The 19,257-nt window shown below is 50.1% G+C and overlaps 7 protein-coding genes across 7 annotated transcripts; 4 read left to right on the top strand and 3 right to left on the bottom strand.

Annotated features, from left to right (window-relative positions):
• Window positions 1-835: 835 nt before the first annotated feature.
• PHATRDRAFT_44995 (predicted protein) lies at window positions 836-4,762 on the top strand. Its single transcript, XM_002179056.1, has 2 exons — window positions 836-973; window positions 1,071-4,762. Exons 1-2 carry the CDS (start codon window positions 898-900, stop codon window positions 4,646-4,648), a joined length of 3,654 nt encoding a protein of 1,217 aa, XP_002179092.1. The 5' UTR covers window positions 836-897; the 3' UTR covers window positions 4,649-4,762.
• Window positions 4,763-5,143: 381 nt separating this feature from the next.
• Window positions 5,144-7,867, top strand: PHATRDRAFT_44994 (predicted protein; the record flags this gene model as incomplete). The annotated part of the gene is made up of 2 exons (XM_002179055.1): window positions 5,144-5,219; window positions 5,328-7,867. 2 exons carry the CDS (start codon window positions 5,144-5,146, stop codon window positions 7,772-7,774), a joined length of 2,523 nt encoding a protein of 840 aa, XP_002179091.1. The 3' UTR covers window positions 7,775-7,867.
• Window positions 7,868-8,160: 293 nt separating this feature from the next.
• On the top strand, window positions 8,161-9,726 carry PHATRDRAFT_44993 (predicted protein; the record flags this gene model as incomplete). Its single annotated transcript, XM_002179054.1, has 1 exon — window positions 8,161-9,726. The coding sequence occupies exon 1, from the start codon at window positions 8,269-8,271 to the stop codon at window positions 9,724-9,726; it is 1,458 nt and encodes a 485-aa protein (XP_002179090.1). The 5' UTR covers window positions 8,161-8,268.
• Window positions 9,727-10,234: 508 nt separating this feature from the next.
• PHATRDRAFT_26649 (predicted protein) lies at window positions 10,235-12,037 on the top strand. The gene is made up of 2 exons (XM_002179053.1): window positions 10,235-11,278; window positions 11,410-12,037. The coding sequence occupies exons 1-2, from the start codon at window positions 10,318-10,320 to the stop codon at window positions 11,985-11,987; spliced, it is 1,539 nt and encodes a 512-aa protein (XP_002179089.1). The 5' UTR covers window positions 10,235-10,317; the 3' UTR covers window positions 11,988-12,037.
• Window positions 12,038-12,133: 96 nt separating this feature from the next.
• Window positions 12,134-12,625, bottom strand: PHATRDRAFT_34566 (predicted protein; the record flags this gene model as incomplete). Its single annotated transcript, XM_002178841.1, has 1 exon — window positions 12,134-12,625. The coding sequence occupies one exon, from the start codon at window positions 12,623-12,625 to the stop codon at window positions 12,134-12,136; it is 492 nt and encodes a 163-aa protein (XP_002178877.1).
• A 1,156-nt stretch (window positions 12,626-13,781) lies between these two features.
• On the bottom strand, window positions 13,782-16,008 carry PHATRDRAFT_44991 (predicted protein; the record flags this gene model as incomplete). The annotated part of the gene is made up of 3 exons (XM_002178840.1): window positions 14,953-16,008; window positions 14,633-14,882; window positions 13,782-14,539 (listed from the first exon to the last, which is right to left on the bottom strand). Exons 1-3 carry the CDS (start codon window positions 15,706-15,708, stop codon window positions 13,782-13,784), a joined length of 1,764 nt encoding a protein of 587 aa, XP_002178876.1. The 5' UTR covers window positions 15,709-16,008.
• Window positions 16,009-17,182: 1,174 nt separating this feature from the next.
• PHATRDRAFT_34564 (predicted protein) lies at window positions 17,183-17,674 on the bottom strand (the record flags this gene model as incomplete). The annotated part of the gene is made up of 1 exon (XM_002178839.1): window positions 17,183-17,674. The coding sequence occupies one exon, from the start codon at window positions 17,672-17,674 to the stop codon at window positions 17,183-17,185; it is 492 nt and encodes a 163-aa protein (XP_002178875.1).
• Between the last annotated feature and the right edge of the window lie 1,583 nt (window positions 17,675-19,257).

Genomic DNA, 19,257 nt, shown 5'->3' with positions numbered 1-19,257 from the left:
GTGTTTGAATTTGCGGACCGTGTCGAGCTTAATTACATCGATCTGTTGGTAAGCTCCGACAGCAGTCCCGTCATTACGGTATACTACGGTGTCAATCAGTCTGTGTCGTTCGATATGCCGGTGATGGGCGCCAATGGCTACCGTCGGCAAGTTATTGATCGATCGCAGGTGTCCAAGGTGGAAGTCGCCTTTTGCAGTGGTGGCATCGTTACTGCCATCAGTTACGTTCGCTGCGAGCCGAAAGAGGAATGTCCGCCTAGTAGCGGTTTAGTCAAACCGCTCCCTCCGATCGAAGTGCATCTTCCCCCACCAAACAGCAAGCACATGGTATTTGACTTTGTCGTCTTGAAAAACCCAGAATCGTGTCCTCCGGGATGGCTTGGTCACAGGGAACGTCGAACGTTGGTGGATATTCAAGGCGCTCGTTAAGAATAAACAGGACCTTCATCTTCATGGTATCCCTTTTATAGCGATCGAATGATAGCTAAAGGCCGACAATTGAAAAGGAAATACGCTGGGAAGAGACGAATTGCTTTGTCGAAGACGTTGGTTTTAGCTGTCGACCCTTAGAAGATGCACGGTCGGACGACAAAATCCTATATAACAAATAGTAATGACTTTAGATATATATTCAGTCATCTTTTGTTTCTAATGGAAAGTTGACATAGATAAATTTTGATATCAAATTTTATTGTCTCTACGATCTATGACTTTGAAACACAAAAAGACTTAAAGAAGTCATATTTTTGGAGTCATCTTGGTTACAGTTTTTCAAGGAGGTCACTCCAAATAACATTTCTCAGATGATTTTATGCCAGAACATAAAAGTCGATTGGAGACAGGTCAGATATCCTTTCGTGTAGTGTTGCCTCACAAGTCAGATTCTAAACGGCAACCATGATGAAGCTGGCGTTCTTGGCAACCCTCGCAACGTCCCTGGCGCTGGCGTACGGCAATGATGGTTCAATGGTCGGTATGTGCAGCAACAGCTTTGTCGAGTTCGATTGAGTGAAGACCATAGGTACTGGAATACTGACATGAGAAATTCCATCTCGCTCCTATTTGTCCAGCAGGCTCTAACGAAGAGCGAAACTTAGCCGCGATGACTTGCACAACCAAGAATTTGGACTTTAGCGAGTTTGCCACCGGCACATACTTGAGTAACTTGGAGGCTGACTATGGGGTGACTATCACTGCCGTTTCCCGTACAAGCAAGGGCTACACACCCAACGGAGCCGCCCGTGTTTTCGACACGTCAAAGCCCACCGGTAAGACGGGACAGTCAATGTGCGGAAGAAACGACGGGGATTCAGATCTCGGATCACCCAACTCCGCTTGTCCCGGAGGTGGACCAGGTCATGGACCTGGAGGTGCACCAAAACTCGCCAACGGACAGAACAATCCTTATAAGAACTGCTCGCCCCAAGGCAAAGTACTCATCATTCAAGAACGGAACAAAAACTGTCCCGACGACAGTGCGGACGGCGGTACCATCCGCTTCGACTTCTCCAAAACAGTGGACCTCGAGTCCGTGACGTCCTTGGATATCGACGAAGGTAACAACACTCCGGAGATCACCGTCTCGTACGGCAACGGCCAGGAGGCTTTTTATAAGCTGCAGGCTACGGGCGACAACGGTGTTTTCACGCAAATGATCAACAAGAGTGACGTCAAGTGGTTCCAGATCAAGTTCTACGGCTCAGGATCCGTATCAGGCTTCAAGTGGGATGAGTGTGTCACAGCCCCAACGAAAGCCCCCACGAAAAGCCCAACAAAGGCTCCGATACCGGCCCAAACCAGAGATGATACTTGTCCAATAAAGAACTTGGACTTTAGTGAATTTGCCACCGGAACCTACTTGAGTAACTTGGAGGCTGACTATGGGGTGACTATCACTGCCGTTTCCCGTACAAGCAAGGGCTACACACCCAACGGAGCCGCCCGTGTTTTCGACACGTCAAAGCCCACCGGTGCAACGGGGCAATCAATGTGCTCCTCTGGTGACGGTGACTCTGATCTCGGATCACCCAACTCCGCTTGTCCCGGAGGTGGACCAGGTCACGGACCTGGAGGTGCGCCAAAACTCTCAAACGGTCAAAACAATCCTTACAAGAACTGCTCGCCCCAAGGCAAAGTACTCATCATTCAAGAAGGCAACAAAAATTGTCCCGACGACAGTGCGGACGGTGGTACTATCCGCTTCGACTTCTCCAAAACAGTGGACCTCGAGTCCGTGACGTCCTTGGATATCGACGAAGGTAACAACACTCCGGAGATCACCGTCTCTTACGGCAATGGCGAGCAGGCTTTTTATAAGTTACAGGCTACGGGCGACAACGGTGTATTCACCCAAATGATTAACAAGAGTGACGTCCAGTGGTTCCAAATCAAGTTCTACGGCTCTGGATCCGTATCAGGCTTCAAATGGGCCGAATGTGTCACAGCCCCAACTAAAGCTCCAGTAAAAGCCCCAACCAAAGCTCCGACAAATGCTCCCACAAAAGCACCTGTTAGAGCTCCAACCAAGGCTCCAACCAAAGCTCCGACCAAGGCTCCAACCAAGGCTCCAACCAAAGCTCCAGTCAAGGCTCCAACGAAAGCTCCAGTCAAAGCTCCGACCAAGCCGCCAGTCACGGCAGCACCATCCGAGTGCGTGGACGGTATGGACGTGGTACTTGTCAATAAGTCCACCGGTCCCGAGAGCACCATTGATGGCAAGAGCCCAATCAAAATTGTTAGCGGTGACGGCCAGTCCGTCTCTTTTGAGGTGCACCAATACTGGAAGAGTGGAGCTAGTAGTATCAGCTGGATAGCGACTCAGTTCCGTACCAACGATGGCAACACGGCGTCTGATGCATGGGAATGCGAAAAGATCGAAGAAGTCTCCTGGGGCAGGGTGAAGGAGTACACTGCTGAGTGTGTTGGAGGAGCAGCAACCGTGACCTTGTGGGTACACGACGGACAGTTCCAAAATACTCAAAACCTGAACAGCCTGGTCCCTGCAAGGTGCAATCCTTCAAACGACCAGTTTCGCAAAAAGATCATGTATAATTACACGTTGCCTTGCTCCTCGATATGCGCTCCATCCCCGACTAAAGCTCCTGTCAAAGCCCCGACCAAGGCGCCAACCGGTACACGAGATGAAATATGTGTCGACGAAGTCCTCGACTTTACTGACTTTACTACAGGCGAGTACGTCCACGACCTGGTACGAGCTCGCGGCGTTACAGTGACAGCAATTGCATCCGGAAGCGACGGATACACGCCCGGCGGTGCGGCTCGCATTTTCGACACTCGCTACCCTTCCGGCAGCACTGGACAAGCGCTCTGCGCCCAGAACGAAGGTGAAACAACTCTCGGGTCACCCAACCTTTCGTGCCCCGGCGGTGGACCCGGATCGGGTAACGGAGGCAAAGTCAACACGCCCTTCGCCAACTGCGACGCTCGCGGTAAAGGTCTCATCATTCAAGAAGGAAACGTGGCCTGTCCTGAGCACGCTGGACAAGGCGGGCAAATCGTGTTTGAGTTTGCGGTACCGGTTGAGCTCAACTACATCGATTTGCTGGTTAGCACCGATTCCAGCCCCGTAATTACGGTGTACTACGGCGTAGACCAATCCATGTCGTTTGATATGCCGATGATGGGTGCCAATGGCTACCATCGGCAAGTGATCGATCGATCGCAGGTTTACAAGGTCGAGGTGGGCTTCTGCAGTGGAGGTACCGTTACTGCCATAGATTACGTTCGTTGCGAGCCGGAGGGTCCGCCAACGAAAGCTCCAGTGATAGCTCCAACAAAGGCTCCTGTCAAAGCCCCGACCAAGGCACCCATTGGTACCCGAGACGAAATATGTGTTGACGAAGTCCTCGACTTTACTGACTTTTCTACAGGCGAGTACGTCCATGACCTGGTACGATCTCGCGGCGTTACAGTGACAGCAATTGCATCCGGTAGCGATGGCTACACCCCAGGCGGTGCGGCTCGCATTTTCGACACTCGCTACCCTTCCGGTAGCACTGGACAAGCGCTCTGCGCCCAGAACGAAGGTGAAACAACTCTCGGGTCACCCAACCTTTCGTGCCCCGGCGGTGGACCCGGATCGGGTAACGGAGGCAAAGTCAACACGCCCTTCGCCAACTGCGAGGCTCGTGGTAAAGGTCTCATCATTCAAGAAGGAAACGTGGCCTGTCCTGAGCACGCTGGACAAGGCGGGCAAATCGTGTTTGAGTTTGCGGTACCAGTTGAGCTCAACTACATCGATTTGCTGGTAAGCACCGACTCCAGTCCGGTAATTACAGTGTACTACGGCGTAGACCAATCCATGTCGTTTGATATGCCGATGATGGGTGCCAATGGCTACCATCGGCAAGTGATCGATCGATCGCAGGTGTACAAGGTCGAGGTGGGCTTCTGTAGTGGAGGTACCGTTACTGCCATAGATTACGTTCGTTGCGAGCCTGAAGAGGAGTGTCCGCCGAGTAGCGGTTCAGTCAAACCGCTCCCTCCGATCGAAGTGCATCTTCCCCCGCCGAACAGCAAGCACATGGTTTTTGACTTTGTCGTTCTAAAGAATCAAGAATCGTGTCCTCCGGAATGGCTTGGTCGCAGGGAACGTCGCGCTTTGGTAGATACCCGAGGACGACGTTGAGTCGATAATGAAGCAACGTGGTCTTCTCTCAAAATCGTCCACGACAAACTCTTCATATATTCATTGCGTTGAACCATAGGGAAACGATAATTACTTGTGGCTCATTATTGGATTTTTAAAATAGTCGTGACAGCAAGACAATACTTTGTTAGATAAAAAAGATGACGATCATATTGTTATGATTGGTCATTTCCAATAATAATTCGTTGGTCATTCAAGCACGAGGTACACTGAAATTGAAATGTTCAGAAAATGTACAACGCATGTGTTGATTCGAAATGTTCAAAGTCTGTCCCTCTACGATTAACTGACTAATAAACAGGACCAGATTTAGAACAGTCATGTATCTTAAGTCATCGGGGCTATCATTTTTCTGCGAGCTCACGTTCTTTAAAATTTTGCAGATGAATTTGATAGCAGAACATAAAATCAGTTGTGGACAGGTCAAAAGACCTTTAAGGATTTGCCCAACGAAATTTCATCCAAACGCCGAACATGATGAAGCTTGTCTTTCTGGCGACCCTTGCAGCGTTTCTTACGTTGGCGGATGCCAGTGATGGTTCCATTGTCGGTACGTGCAGAAACCCCCTCTTGAGTTTGTAGTTGTATATTCACTGTCACTCCAGATTAGAAAACTGACGCATGAGGTCCTCAATGTCCCTTCCATTGGTCACCACAGACTCCATCGAAGAACGAAAGTTAGCTGGGACAACGTGCACTACTAAGAATTTGGACTTTAGCGAATTTGCTGCCGGAACCTACTTGAGTAACTTGGAGGCTGCCTATGGGGTGACTATCACTGCCGTTTCCCGTACAAGCAAGGGCTACACACCCAACGGAGCCGCCCGTGTTTTCGACACATCCAAGCCCACCGGTGCAACGGGACAATCAATGTGCTCCTCTGGTGACGGTGACTCTGATCTCGGATCACCCAACTCCGCTTGTCCCGGAGGTGGACCAGGTCACGGACCTGGAGGTGCACCAAAACTCGCCAACGGACAGAACAATCCTTATAAGAACTGCTCGCCCCAAGGCAAAGTACTCATCATTCAAGAAGGCAACAAAAATTGTCCCGACGACAGTGCGGACGGTGGTACTATCCGCTTCGACTTCTCCAAAACAGTGGACCTCGAGTCGGTGACGTCCTTGGATATTGACGAGGGCAGCACTCCCGAAATCACCGTCTCGTACGGCAACGGCCAGGAGGCTTTTTATAAGCTTCAGGCTACGGGCGATAACGGTGTTTTTACGCAAACGATCAACAAGAGTGACGTCAAGTGGTTCCAGATCAAGTTCTACGGCTCGGGATCCGTATCAGGCTTCAAGTGGGATGAGTGTGTCACAGCCCCAACGAAAGCCCCCACGAAAAGCCCCACAAAGGCTCCGATACCGGCCCAAACCAGAGATGATACTTGTCCAACCAAGAACTTGGACTTCAGTGAATTTGCCACCGGAACCTACTTGAGCAACTTGGAGGCTGACTATGGGGTGACTATCACTGCCGTTTCCCGTACAAACAAAGGGTACACACCCAATGGAGCTGCCCGTGTTTTCGACACATCCAAGCCCACCGGTGCAACGGGACAGTCAATGTGCTCCTCCAGCGATGGGGACCCAGATCTCGGATCACCCAACTCCGCTTGTCCCGGAGGTGGACCAGGTCACGGACCTGGAGGTGCGCCAAAACTCTCAAACGGTCAAAACAATCCTTACAAGAACTGCTCGCCCCAAGGCAAAGTACTCATCATTCAAGAAGGTAACAAAAATTGTCCCGACGACAGTGCGGACGGTGGTACTATCCGCTTCGACTTCTCCAAAACAGTGGACCTCGAATCGGTGACGTCCTTGGATATTGACGAGGGCAGCACTCCCGAAATCACCGTCTCGTACGGCAACGGCCAGGAGGCTTTTTATAAGCTACCGGCTACGGGCGACAACGGCGTTTTCACGCAAATGATCAACAAAGGTGACGTCAGGTGGTTCCAGATTAAGTTCTACGGCTCAGGATCCGTATCAGGCTTCAAATGGGCCGAGTGCGTCCCAGCCCCAACGAAAGCCCCTGCCAAAGCTCCGACAAAAGCTCCTGTCAAAACTCCGACGAAAGCCCCAGTAAAAGCTCCAACGAAAGCCCCAGTAAAAGCTCCAACGAAAGCCCCGACTAAAGCTCCAACGAAAGCCCCAGTAAAAGCTCCAACGAAAGCCCCAACCAAAGCTCCCACGAAAGCCCCAACCAAAGCTCCAGCGAATGCTCCAACGAAAGCTCCAACAAAAGCCCCTGTAAAGGCTCCGACGAAAGCTCCAGTGACAGCTCCAACAAAGGCTCCTGTCAAAGCGCCGACCAAGGCGCCAACCGGTACCCGCGATGAAATATGTGTCGACGAAGTCCTCGACTTTACTGACTTTTCTACAGGCGAGTACGTCCATGACCTGGTACGATCTCGCGGCGTTACAGTGACAGCAATTGCATCCGGAAGCGACGGATACACCCCCGGCGGTGCGGCTCGCATTTTCGACACTCGCTACCCTTCCGGCAGCACTGGACAAGCGCTCTGCGCCCAGAACGAAGGTGAAACAACTCTCGGGTCACCCAACCTTTCGTGCCCCGGCGGTGGATCCGGATCGGGTAACGGAGGCAAAGTCAACACGCCCTTCGCCAACTGCGACGCTCGTGGTAAGGGTCTCATCATTCAAGAAGGAAACGTGGCCTGTCCTGAACACGCTGGACAAGGCGGAAAAATTGTGTTTGAGTTTGCGGTACCGGTTGAGCTCAACTACATCGATTTGCTGGTTAGCACCGACTCCAGTCCGGTAATTACGGTGTACTACGGCGTAGACCAATCCATTTCGTTTGATATGCCGGTGATCGGCGCCAATGGCTACCGTCGACAAGTGATCGATCGATCGCAGGTTTACAAGGTCGAGGTGGGCTTCTGTAGTGGAGGTACCGTCACTGCCATTGACTACATTCGTTGCGAGCCTGAAGAGGAATGTCCACCGAGCACTGGTTCAGTCAAACCCCTCCCTCCGATCGAAGTGCATCTTCCCCCGCCGAACAGCAAGCACATGGTTTTTGACTTTGTTGTTATGAAGAATCAAGAATCGTGTCCTCCGGAATGGCTTCATTAATTTGGAGCATGCGTTGTGATCGACACGGGGTCGCGCATAGTGCAGACTGTCAGAAGGCATTTCATAATTTATGTAAACACAGGTACTCAGCCTCTTTGCCAGTAATCGTCTGATTTACATCTTTCTGAAAGTCTAGGTTGGCAAAAGCAATGTAGAATGGAAGGAGCTGCTGCAATGTGAACGTTTCTCTTTCTTTTTCTGTAGAGTAGACGCTACCATTCTTCACTGTGAAGCTGGGTTCTTTGCTGGTTATTCATTTTAAAGTCAAAACAAACTTTTAAGTATTTTTGAATCAGTTGCGACAATTCGTCCCATTCCTACGAATCGAAATACAGATGTGCACCTTCCTGTTTGGCCTCACGTCAAACAATTTACTGTTGGTGTGAGCGTAACATCTCACACAGGGAGCGACACAATGTAGAGCGCAAACAGCAGAATGGCATTGGAATCGGCATACATTCACACCATTCCCGGGTCTGCACTCTTTGCCCATCATGATCTCGTCTGATTTGAGTACTGACGAGAGACATCGAGGCGACGTTAGTGCGTCACGTCCTGTGGCCCCAATGTACTGTCTTCTCGAAACCGGCGCGGACAAACGAGAGGTTTCCTTTCGTGCCGATTCCACCAAGAAGTCTGTCTACTGGCTCGATACAGAAACAAGATGTAACGATGGCGGTGACAGAAGAAACCCAAATGAAAAATGTGAAGATGAACACAATCGGAATACTCTACCCTATTTGGAACTTGCCGATCCAAGCATGTCTTTCTCAACAATATCTAGCAGCTTGTACCGACCGGACGGCAATGTATTTTATCTGGGCGGTTTTCAAATCCTTAGCACTTCCAAAACGGTCGAGGTCTACTTGCAGTCACCGCAGCAGCCTTCTCTGCAGTCAAAGGCCTCGCCGGCGGAAGAAATCAACTCTCCGGATTTTGTCACGTACCTGACAACATCTCGGGGGATACCGGTCCAGCCGACTACAAGTCTACAAAATTCTAGACTGGAAAGAGACACAGTCAGCAAAGACTCCTTTCCAAATTGCCGTACCACTTGGTACAAGACCATGTGCGTCATACCCGGAGGACCTCGTCCAGTGACACGAGCTGTTTTGAAATTTCACATTGTGCCCACTTCGCAACCCCCTTCCGAAAAGGATAATATTGTCCCAGCCTTTTGTTTACAATCTATGAAGCTGACTTGTCGAATTCCTGATGACACCAAAGCATTGCCTTCTACCAATTCTATCAACACCGCAATGCACCAACCGTCTTCTGCATTCTTGGCATCTCCGGAACCCGTCTCCTTGCCGGCGACACCATCAGCGACGCTTTTTTCCTCCACCACTTCAACATCGGAGTCGAACGGCAGCACGGGTGTGTCGGCAGACGATGTTGGTGCCGCCATGGCTGGAATTTCCTTTTTAGTCCGGTCCGCCGAAGAACGGCTACTTTCCGCGGTGCAACATGGCCAGCACGAAACCCAGCAATACATACGCTCCAACCTACCAAACATGCTTGGCTCGGCCGTCGAAGCTGCCGTTTCCCCGTTCACGGAATCGCAACAGTCTTTTGCAACGCAACAGGCTCAATTGTTCCAAGCGCAGCACAAACAGTTGGAATCACAACAGACAATGTTATTACACCAAACTCGGTTGCTGGAGTCGCAGCAAAGGCAGTTGGCTGAGCAAAGCGAGCAGTTGCAACGTCTGGAAACCTCGCAAGCCCAGCTACTGGCCATTGTGGCAAGTCTACGAACGCAACGGGAACAAAATCAGGAAAATGCACGCGCCGAACTAGACGGGCCCTCGTCACCACAAGTAGTCGTGCAGGCGATCCCGTCAACCCAACATGGAACACGGACCAAACAGAGTGAACAATGTTACGAGAACAGCCGAGAGTCCGAACATGTCGCGCAGCAGTCTCCTTTGGAGGACAAACAGTACAGCTGACAGTGTTTGCGCAAAGAGTACCTAGAGATAGGAAAACGTTTATCATTTTGAACGACAATAGTCAGGAAACACCAGAAATGCGATTAAGACGGAAAGAACGAATGATTTGTGGTCCAGTACCCTGGATTCCGTTAGAGTGGCGACTCTGTGTCCAACCTTATGTCGACCTGTTCAACTGTCGCACAGAATCTGGCGGGATCTCGTGCTGTACGCTGGTACAAAGCGACATACGCATCCACCAGGAGTAGGCAATGCAGTTTTGTTGGGAGCTCCAAGAGAAGCATACGTTGGTCAGTCGCAGTATTTGCTCGACGACTCTACCCGATAATGGCGGGTAAATTGTCGATTTAGACTTTCAAAATATTCAAACCGCACATAAATTTGGTACCATACTTGTACCGCTTCACCTTATGAGGTACAGAGATTTCCATTAGCAGTAAAAGTGTGATCCAGGTGAAGAAATCAAGCTGTCCCCGTGAACGTCTCCTGGCACGAACGGAACGATGTCGACCACTCTAGCTAGGCTCAGCTGCCGATGTATATATATATATATCCTGTGGAACGGCATTTTATTCCTACACTCCGTTCGGCATGAATAGTGTAGATGAGTTGACGACGGCCTTGACGGCTCTGCACATTCCGTCGACACACGTGACGGTGGGCGTGGCCAACCTGATTGCGTCGCACAAAGACTTGCGCACCTTGCTCGTCAACCGTCGATTGCCGGAACACGGTTGGTCAGACGTCCAGATCCAACACGTTCTGTATACCATGGCAACGTTGGATACGAACAACAAACGCAGTGGCAGCAGCAGCTCGGACGATTCCGGTTCGTCCCGGTGGTGTGGAGTCGGCGAACGCGAAGGACGCGTGTACAGTGCCCTCGTCTCGTCCCGCCATTTCGGTCTAAGCCACGGCGTGGGACGCTCCGGAGACATTGCCGAACCGCAACCCAAAGCACTGGGGTCGACCGTCCTCGCCAAACTCACGCTGTGCTTGGTTCTGGACGCGGTCCGGCGGGGTAGTGGACTGCATCCGCAAACGGCCGCCAAATCCGGTATTCTCCTACCGCTCTGTACCGGTATGAGTATGGCGCTCGTGCTCGGTACGCTGCGGCAACTACAAGACAACCACCAAACCAGCGCGAATGCTGCAATAAAACCGTACAGAAATATTGTCTTGTGGAGTCGGATTGATCAAAAGAGTTGTTTCAAGGCGATCCAGTCGGCTGGCCTGGAGTGCGTTGTCGTGCCGACGCGATTGGCAGGTGACGCGGTCGTGACGGATTTGGATGCCTTCCAGGCGTCTCTACTGACTTACGGAGACCGCGTTCTGGCCGTCGTGACCACAACGTCCTGCTTTGCACCGCGGGTGCCCGACCAAGTGGACGCCGTGGCCAGACTGTGCGCCGAACAATGTGTACCGCACGTCATCAACAACGCGTACGGGTTGCAAAGCTCCGATACGTCCAAACTCCTCAATCGGGCTTGCGCAGTCGGTCGGGTGGATGCGATTGTGTGTTCGACCGACAAAAACTTTATGGTGCCCATTGGTAAGTAACGTAAAACGGCACGGGTCCTGGAAAACCCCTTTCGTGTGGAGTCGCATAACATGCTCACTCCCTAACCCAAAATCTACGTCTTTCGGTGTGGCGGCACTCAATAACCGTTCCTAAAATTATAGGTGGTGCGATTGTTCTGTCACCGGACGAAAGCTTGATCCAGAACGTGGGCAAGGTATACGCCGGTCGTGCGTCGGCTTCACCCATGCTGGATTTGTTCATTACGTTGTGCTCCATGGGTCTACGGGGCTATCAACAATTACTGACGTCCCGGCGCATACTACTCCCTACGTTCACGGAGCGGTTAAAAGAAGTCGCGAACAAGTACGGTGAACGGGTCCTGGAGTGTCGGACGAATTGTATCAGTTTTGGAGTCACTTTGGATGGCTTGGTCCGTCCACCACGCCAAGACGAGGACGATGTTGCGTATCGGACGAGTGTGAGTAGGGACGTATCCAGCTTAGGTGCTATGCTGTTCCAACGGTGCGTGAGCGGGACAAGGGTGGTACCCCGGGGCACGGTGCAGCGCATGGGCGGGATGGAATTTTGCGGTTTTGGGAGTAGTCACGATGCCTATCCACACGCCTACTTGACGGCGGCGTGTGCGATTGGACTGACCGCGTCCGAAGGAGACGACTTTTTTACTCGGCTCGATCAAACGCTGCACGAATTTCAAAAACGACAGCGGCGTCGCGCTTGACGGTTGAGGAGACACAAACGTAACATAACTCAAGGATGGATTGAACGTGATTGTGTAGGTAAAACCATGCTATTGGAAATTACTTGCGATTCAAAAGAAGGGGCGTATTCCCGCAGACACGAACTTCCACTAGAGTGTGTGTACGTCTAGGCTTGGACGGTTTCCGCATCCGCATCCGCGACTTCGTCGGCCGCCGCGGCGGCTTCGTCGGCTGCGGCTTGCTGTTTGGTCTGGATAAACGCATTTTGCTTGTCCCGTTTCTTCTGCGTGGCCTTGGCCTCCTGGGCGTATCCTTCCGGAACGGTAGCTCCGAGCGCCTTGGCTTTCCGCGCGATCCGACGGAGGGACTTGGCGTACATGGTGGCACCGGCGTCGTGCACCAAAAAGTCCCGCATCGTCGCCAAAGAGGCGTCCATATTGTCTCGCGTGAGATTGTCAATCATGGTACGGACCTGACTCATAGTCAAGCCGCTGGTGCTACGGTTAGTTTCGATTGCGGGTACGGAGACTTCCGCATCCGCCATGGAGAGAGTGGGGGTACACACGCCACGCGTCGTGGCTCCGGGAGCGATTGTAAAGGCGTTGCTACCCATTAGGAGAGCCGATCCAACGACAGCGAGACGAATTGAGAGACGCATTCTGGAAAGCAGTGAAAGTTGTCGAGTGTTGGATAGGATATAGTGTAGCGTGAGGAGTAAGTAGTACAAGTACAAACTGTAAAGTGCCAGGACAACTAAATGCGAGGAGTTATCACTGTCAATTCTATGAATTGATGAATTGATGGCAGACAAGGCTTTTTCCCCGTTCCAATCCGACAACAACCCAACCACATCCTGCAATTGATGATGCTCTTATCTATAGGATTTTCACCAATGCCTCCCACATGATCCTTTTCCAATCTTGTGTTAGATCTGGGTTGATAAAAAATGAAAACCATTGAGACAATGGACCGAATTGAGGACATCTCAGGGAGGAATGCTAGTGTCATCACATTAGTGTAGTCCTTTGCACATTGGATGGTGTGCTCACTTTCTTTTCTTCTAAAGCATTTTGCAATCTGTACTACTTGTCCTCTTGTGTGCTTTGTTAGAATTCGCCATGACCATACAATGGATGGTTTCTGCAGATACGGAACCATTGGTCAAGCGACACAACAACAATGAGTGGAATGATAGTCCGGATATTGTAGTGCCAAAGAACGGAGTACCATGAGGATATCAAAAGATATTACCTGGAAAAATTCTTGATCCTGACAAACTATGAAATTGCAACGATAAAGAGCTAGAATTGTCCTACAAGAACCAACGGATCCTAGATACTTTCGTAGGTAGATCAAAGGCGTAAATACAAAACTATAAGCTTGCCCAGTAGACTTAGGGCTATCAAACCCCATATGCTTGACGTAGGGGTTTTCTAGATCACCCTACGAAAAAATCTACAATCCAGTGGTCCTTGAGGCACAATTCTAGCCCTTCACCGTCGCAATTTCCTAGTTTCTCACGCGCTGACAGTGCTTCACAGTCAGCTACTGACAACTTAGTGTAAATGCCAAAATGCCAAATTAAAGATTTGCTTTTCCTAATTTGTTTTGCCAATATTACCAACAGCATGCCTCTTCCGGGCTTTTGCTGTATGAACTGTTGTTGACCTATGTATATATGCAAACGGAGCTGGCTGTGATTGGTTTACTTGATCACAAACAAGAAATAGAAACCCAGTCAAGGATTGCATTTAAAGTTACAGCCACTGTCAGTGCCCTTCTACCTTTCCTCTGCAGAAAAACCCAGTCACGAATCAAACAAAAGGGAAGTAGGCCAGAAGTAGCACAGTAGACAAAATGGAAAATCCCATCTTCACACCGCCGGAACTGGTAATTGTGGAGATGGTGCGAGGACCGGATGCTTTTAAGTAGTTTGCCAATTCGTCACCGTCAATGGTAGTTGTCAAAACTGGAGGATTGGTTGTTGCCGGACCATTCATAGCAAAGAAGCTGATGGGGTTGATTTTGCAAAGGAAGGTGGCTTTTAAGTGATCCCCTGTAATAGGCAATATTCCATGCAAAAGTGAAGTTACTTCGGAAACAAGCGAGTTCTCAAAAAGCTCGGGGATGAAGTTGTCACGGGTATTCAGCGTGTCCTCTTGGCTGTAGCAAAGCTGAGTTTGAATGTCAAAGCTTTGGAGAATGCTAAAAAGGCTCCCTTCATTGATGACATCACACAATTTATCAGTTTTGTTGGAAAACAAGCCTTCCAAACAAGGATTGGTCACGTTTGTCACAATTGCTGTCTGGTACATTTCGACTAAGTCTTTGTTCAAGATATCCAGTGCCGGGAATGGTACAATAGTTGCAAGTTCAGTTGGTCCAAGAGGAGAAGGATTTGCCATCCACTTGGTAACTGCAGCAAGCTGAGAAGCATCAACAAACTTCTGCCCCGTCCCAGTGTTTGGGTATCCAGGACTTTCAATTGAGCCCGTAAAACCAAGTAGTGGAATAAACAGCTGCAAGAAGGAGTTATCCTTGTCCGGACTGAAGAAGCCACTAAGATATGTGTCTAGAATTGAGAAACAAGGAATTGGTTTTGTGAGTGGCACTTTAAAAAAGCTTCAGAAAGCACTGCTAATTGTGACCCTATTCTTCTACTTACCAAAAATAAATCTGAGTTGTACATTGGCATCCAGATATGGTGCACCAGCAAATACATTCAGGATACGGTTGTCCAATGCTTGAAGAGCTTTAGCAGCAGGAATAGATCCAAAGCCGCCATCGGAGGATCCTACAACATTCCATTCATTGTACATTTTTGTACATCCGTTTGTATGCTTGTCCAAGTAGCTCTGTGCTCCAAAATATGCCTGTGCAGCCGACTGCATGTAAAATTGTGGCACAGAAATGGTCTAAAAGAGGCAGTCAGTTTTTCAGAAGATGATTACAACAGAGAGAGAGGTCACTGTCTCACCAACTTACTCGATTGTGGGTGAGAGCTGACTCGCCTGAGCCTAGAAAGTCTGGCATCAGAGAAACTGCTCCCGCAGACGATGCCACCAGGCTTTCCAAGAAAGCAATAATCATAAAAAAGAATGCTTCGGGACCAGTTGCTACCAGAGACTCTGTCAAATTGGCAGGCAATATCTCGCTGGGAGCATCTCTGTTTTCCAACAAGAGTCCGTGCATAGCCATCACACCACGGAGGTTTCCACTAACAGGCAAACCAGTCTCTCTGTCAAGCGGTAGGAACATGACACTGCTGTGTTGGGCATCAAAACCAAAAATACCTTCGTTGCAGTATGTATTGTAAGAGCCGAATCCTTCCGCACTCCTCCAAGGTTCAACCGCGGTCAGTATGTTGGTTTCGATGCAGGAACTGCAGATCTTGACGGCTTGTAAATCATATACAATTACCTGATCTATTGCCGCTAAAGCCACTTCACCGAAAGCCGCCAAATCGCCTGCCAATACGTTTCCCAGTAGCAGAGCGGCAATTTGCTTAATCTCACCCGCTGTAATGGTAGTTATCTGGTCGCCACAAGCTGGAGACTCTTGTAGCTCTCGACGCTGGCGTTGGTGCTGAGAGGCATCAAAACGGGCGGTTTCCTGGGCAACAGGATCTTGAAGGAAGTCCAAAACCGAGAACGATTTTTGCTTTTGCTCGGCCTTCGATGCTGCACTAGCAGTGTTCAAGGAGAGGGCGAAGAACAACAGGAAGGTGATGCGAAATATCATATTTTTCTTCGGCTATGCGTAAATTTTGTGAGAAGTGTTCTCAATGAAATATTTGTGAGCATCTACAGAGCTAGTGCGAGATGCTCTTTGCACCAAAGGATATATACCCGTTTCTATGGCAATCCAGGATGTCATTATTGCTTACTCCGACTTCTCGAAACTGCATTCAGATTATTTTCTTCTACACGCAATCACGTGGTGGAGTGCCCTTCGCTATGTTTTTTGGCTGGACGATTCAAGTGTATTATATATGGTGTAACGGTGGCAGTAATCATCTCCTGTAAGCAATTTAGGAGGTCTTTGGAACTTTTGTTAAAGAAGTGGAAGTACATTTTCTAAGAGGGGATTGATTTATTTTTTTTAGGCACAGACGTGCGAATACCCCCCCCCCCCCCGTCCACATTTGACCGGATAAATTGCCGCTAATTTGTGACAGGTTATGATTCCTGTTTTTTTCTTTTCATGAGACTTCTACCGGTACTTAGGAAACTGCAACGATAACGAGCTAAAACAGGCCAAAGGGCCGTAGATACTTTTGTAGCCTGATCAAAGACGTAAAAATAGAACTTATAGACTTGTCCAAAGAACTGCTGAACAAGGAAATTTGTGAATATGAGTTGTGAGCAGGCCACCTTACAGTACACGGTACGCTGCGGCAACTACACGACAACCACCAAACCAGTGCGAATGCTGCAACAAAACCGTCCAGAAATATTGTATTGTGGAGTTGGATTGATCAAAAGAGTTGTTTCAAGGCGATTCAGTCGGCTGGCCTGGAGTGCGTTGTCGTTCCGACGCGATTGGAAGGTGATGCGGTCGTGACGGATTTGGATGCCTTCCAGGCGTTTCTACTGGCTTACGGAGACCGCGTTCTGGCCGTTGTGACCACAACGTCCTGCTTTGCACCGCAAGTGCCCGACCAAGTGGACGCCGTGGCCAGACTGTGCGCCGAACAATGACTACCAACAAGTACGGTGAACAGGTCCTGGAGTGTCGGACGAATTGGTCCGTCCACCGCGCCAAGACGAGGACGATGTTGCGTATCGGACGAGTGTGAGTAGAGACGTATCCAGCTCAGGTGCTATGCTGTTCCAACGGTGCGTGAGCGGGACAAGGATAGTACCCCGGGGCACGGTGCAGCGCATGGGCGGGATGGAATTTTGCGGTTTTGGGAGTAGTCACGATGCCTATCCACACGCCTACTTGACGGCGGCGTGTGCGATTGGACTGACCGCGTCCGAAGGAGACGACTTTTTTACTCGGCTCGATCAAACGCTGCACGAATTTCAAAAACGACAGCGGCGTCGCGCTTGACGGTTGAGGAGACACAAACGTAACATAACTCAAGGATGGATTGAACGTGATTGTGTAGGTAAAACCATGCTATTGGAAATTACTTGCGATTCAAAAGAAGGGGCGTATTCCCGCAGACACGAACTTCCACTAGAGTGTGTATGTATGTGTGTGTGTACGTCTAGGCTTGGACGGTTTCCGCATCCGCATCCGCGACTTCGTCGGCCGCCGCGGCGGCTTCGTCGGCTGCGGCTTGCTGTTTGGTCTGGATAAACGCATTTTGCTTGTCCCGTTTCTTCTGCGTGGCCTTGGCCTCCTGGGCGTATCCTTCCGGAACGGTAGCTCCGAGCGCCTTGGCTTTCCGCGCGATCCGACGGAGGGACTTGGCGTACATGGTGGCACCGGCGTCGTGCACCAAAAAGTCCCGCATCGTCGCCAAAGAGGCGTCCATATTGTCTCGCGTGAGATTGTCAATCATGGTACGGACCTGACTCATAGTCAAGCCGCTGGTGCTACGGTTAGTTTCGATTGCGGGTACGGAGACTTCCGCATCCGCCATGGAGAGAGTGGGGGTACACACGCCACGCGTCGTGGCTCCGGGAGCGATTGTAAAGGCGTTGCTACCCATTAGGAGAGCCGATCCAACGACAGCGAGACGAATTGAGAGACGCATTCTGGAAAGCAGTGAAAGTTGTCGAGTGTTGGATAGGATATAGTGTAGCGTGAGGAGTAAGTAATACAAGTACAACTGTAAAGTGCCAGGACAACTAAATGCGAGGAGTTATCACTGTCAATTCTATGAATTGATGGATGGATGGCAGACAAGGCTTTTTCCCCGTTCCAATCCGACAACAATATTGATGAGCTCTACAAACGCAAGAACGCGAATGATGGAAATCGATGAACTAATAAGATTTATGACTAGTTTGAGAATCGTGATTGAGTTTGTATGATGCAGCTGAATCGCCAATGACTGTTTCATATGGCGATGACTTGTTTGAAATGTAAACGGGAAGACTAGAACGTTCGTAGGACGTTAAAGCTCTGTATGTAACCGTGATAGGTTCTTTGGTACTATCAATCTTGTCACAACGGATTGGGAAAGTATCAGTCTTGTCACAACGGATTGGGAAAGATTTAGTAGGCCCAATGGAATTATCAACAAACAACCCAACCACATCCTTGGATGCGTGTCAGACAGAAAGTAGAGGGAAGAAGCGTCGGCAAAGGAGAATAATGGATGTGTACGTACTTTGGAACGATGACTGTTGGGGGCCAGGCCAAGGCAGCCATCCATCCCTGCTTAGCTCCCCCCAAAAACCCCAATCACACTCGCCGACCCCTCCGATTTCGCCATATTCCATAAAACCTTATGTAGTCACTCACAGTCACAGAAACACGTAATTGTAAAGATTGCGATTGATGAAAGACTCCATAAATCAAAATGCGAAAATGCTTCATTTAGGACATACTCTGACTCAAAATAGAGGCTACGACGGCATCGTCACGTGTTGTTCGAGTCATGGTAATGTAATCGACATGCAATGTGATGGCAGATGGTCGTGCTCCATATACAGGTAGTTAGGTAGTTCCTTCTCCACTACTGATTGTGTGCCAGAAAGCACTTCTAACGAAAACTGTGAACAGTAATGTAAATCGATTCACTCTCACGGTACGTCCGTAACACCAGCCCTGCCAGCCCGAGTTTTGTTGACTGTGAGAGAGACCTATGACACGATCGGACCGAGGAATAGGTCGACTCTTCCGCTACAGCAGGTACTTACTTTATCAAGTCCGCTTGAATTGGACATTGTTGTTCCCGTCACGGCGTATCGACGCATGCAAAGCTTGCGGGGAACCGGCTGCCGCCTCCTCCCGGGCCGACGGACCCTCCCGTTGGCACCGTCGATACAGCATCTCCACCTTTGTCAACTTCACCTGGAGCAGTTCGATGCGACGAATGCGACGTACGGATCTTCCCGTACAATCTCATCGACTAGTCGTTGTTCCTTGGCAACAATCTCCACGCATACCCACAGCACGGCTCCGCAAGACGAGTCGGTTGTGCCCCGGACCCGGCCGCAGTATTTGAAGCCGTCGGCCGTGACGGCCCACGCCGAGTACCTGCGCTACCGTATACCAATAGGTGGCTGGCAACGAGAACACTGGAAACAAGCACGAAGGGCAATCTACGCATTGGCACGAGGTCAGCGGCAACGTTCTGCTCGAGACGTAATGCACGGCTTTGGTCTACTA

Source organism: Phaeodactylum tricornutum, chromosome 5 (assembly GCF_000150955.2).
Source record: "Phaeodactylum tricornutum CCAP 1055/1 chromosome 5, whole genome shotgun sequence".
Taxonomy (NCBI): Eukaryota; Bacillariophyta; class Bacillariophyceae; order Surirellales; family Neidiaceae; genus Phaeodactylum; species Phaeodactylum tricornutum.
Note: the sequence above shows the minus strand (reverse complement) of the source record. Positions and strands in the feature narration are given on the sequence as shown.

Bases quoted from the DNA above. Each gene is read 5' to 3' on its own strand.
- PHATRDRAFT_26649 (XM_002179053.1), top strand. From the start codon at position 10,318: ATGAATAGTGTAGATGAGTTGACGACGGCCTTGACGGCTCTGCACATT. The intron at 11,279-11,409 runs GTAAGTAACGTA...CTAAAATTATAG, and splicing joins AAACTTTATGGTGCCCATTG to GTGGTGCGATTGTTCTGTCA.
- PHATRDRAFT_44995 (XM_002179056.1), top strand. From the start codon at position 898: ATGATGAAGCTGGCGTTCTTGGCAACCCTCGCAACGTCCCTGGCGCTG. The intron at 974-1,070 runs GTATGTGCAGCA...CTATTTGTCCAG, and splicing joins CAATGATGGTTCAATGGTCG to CAGGCTCTAACGAAGAGCGA.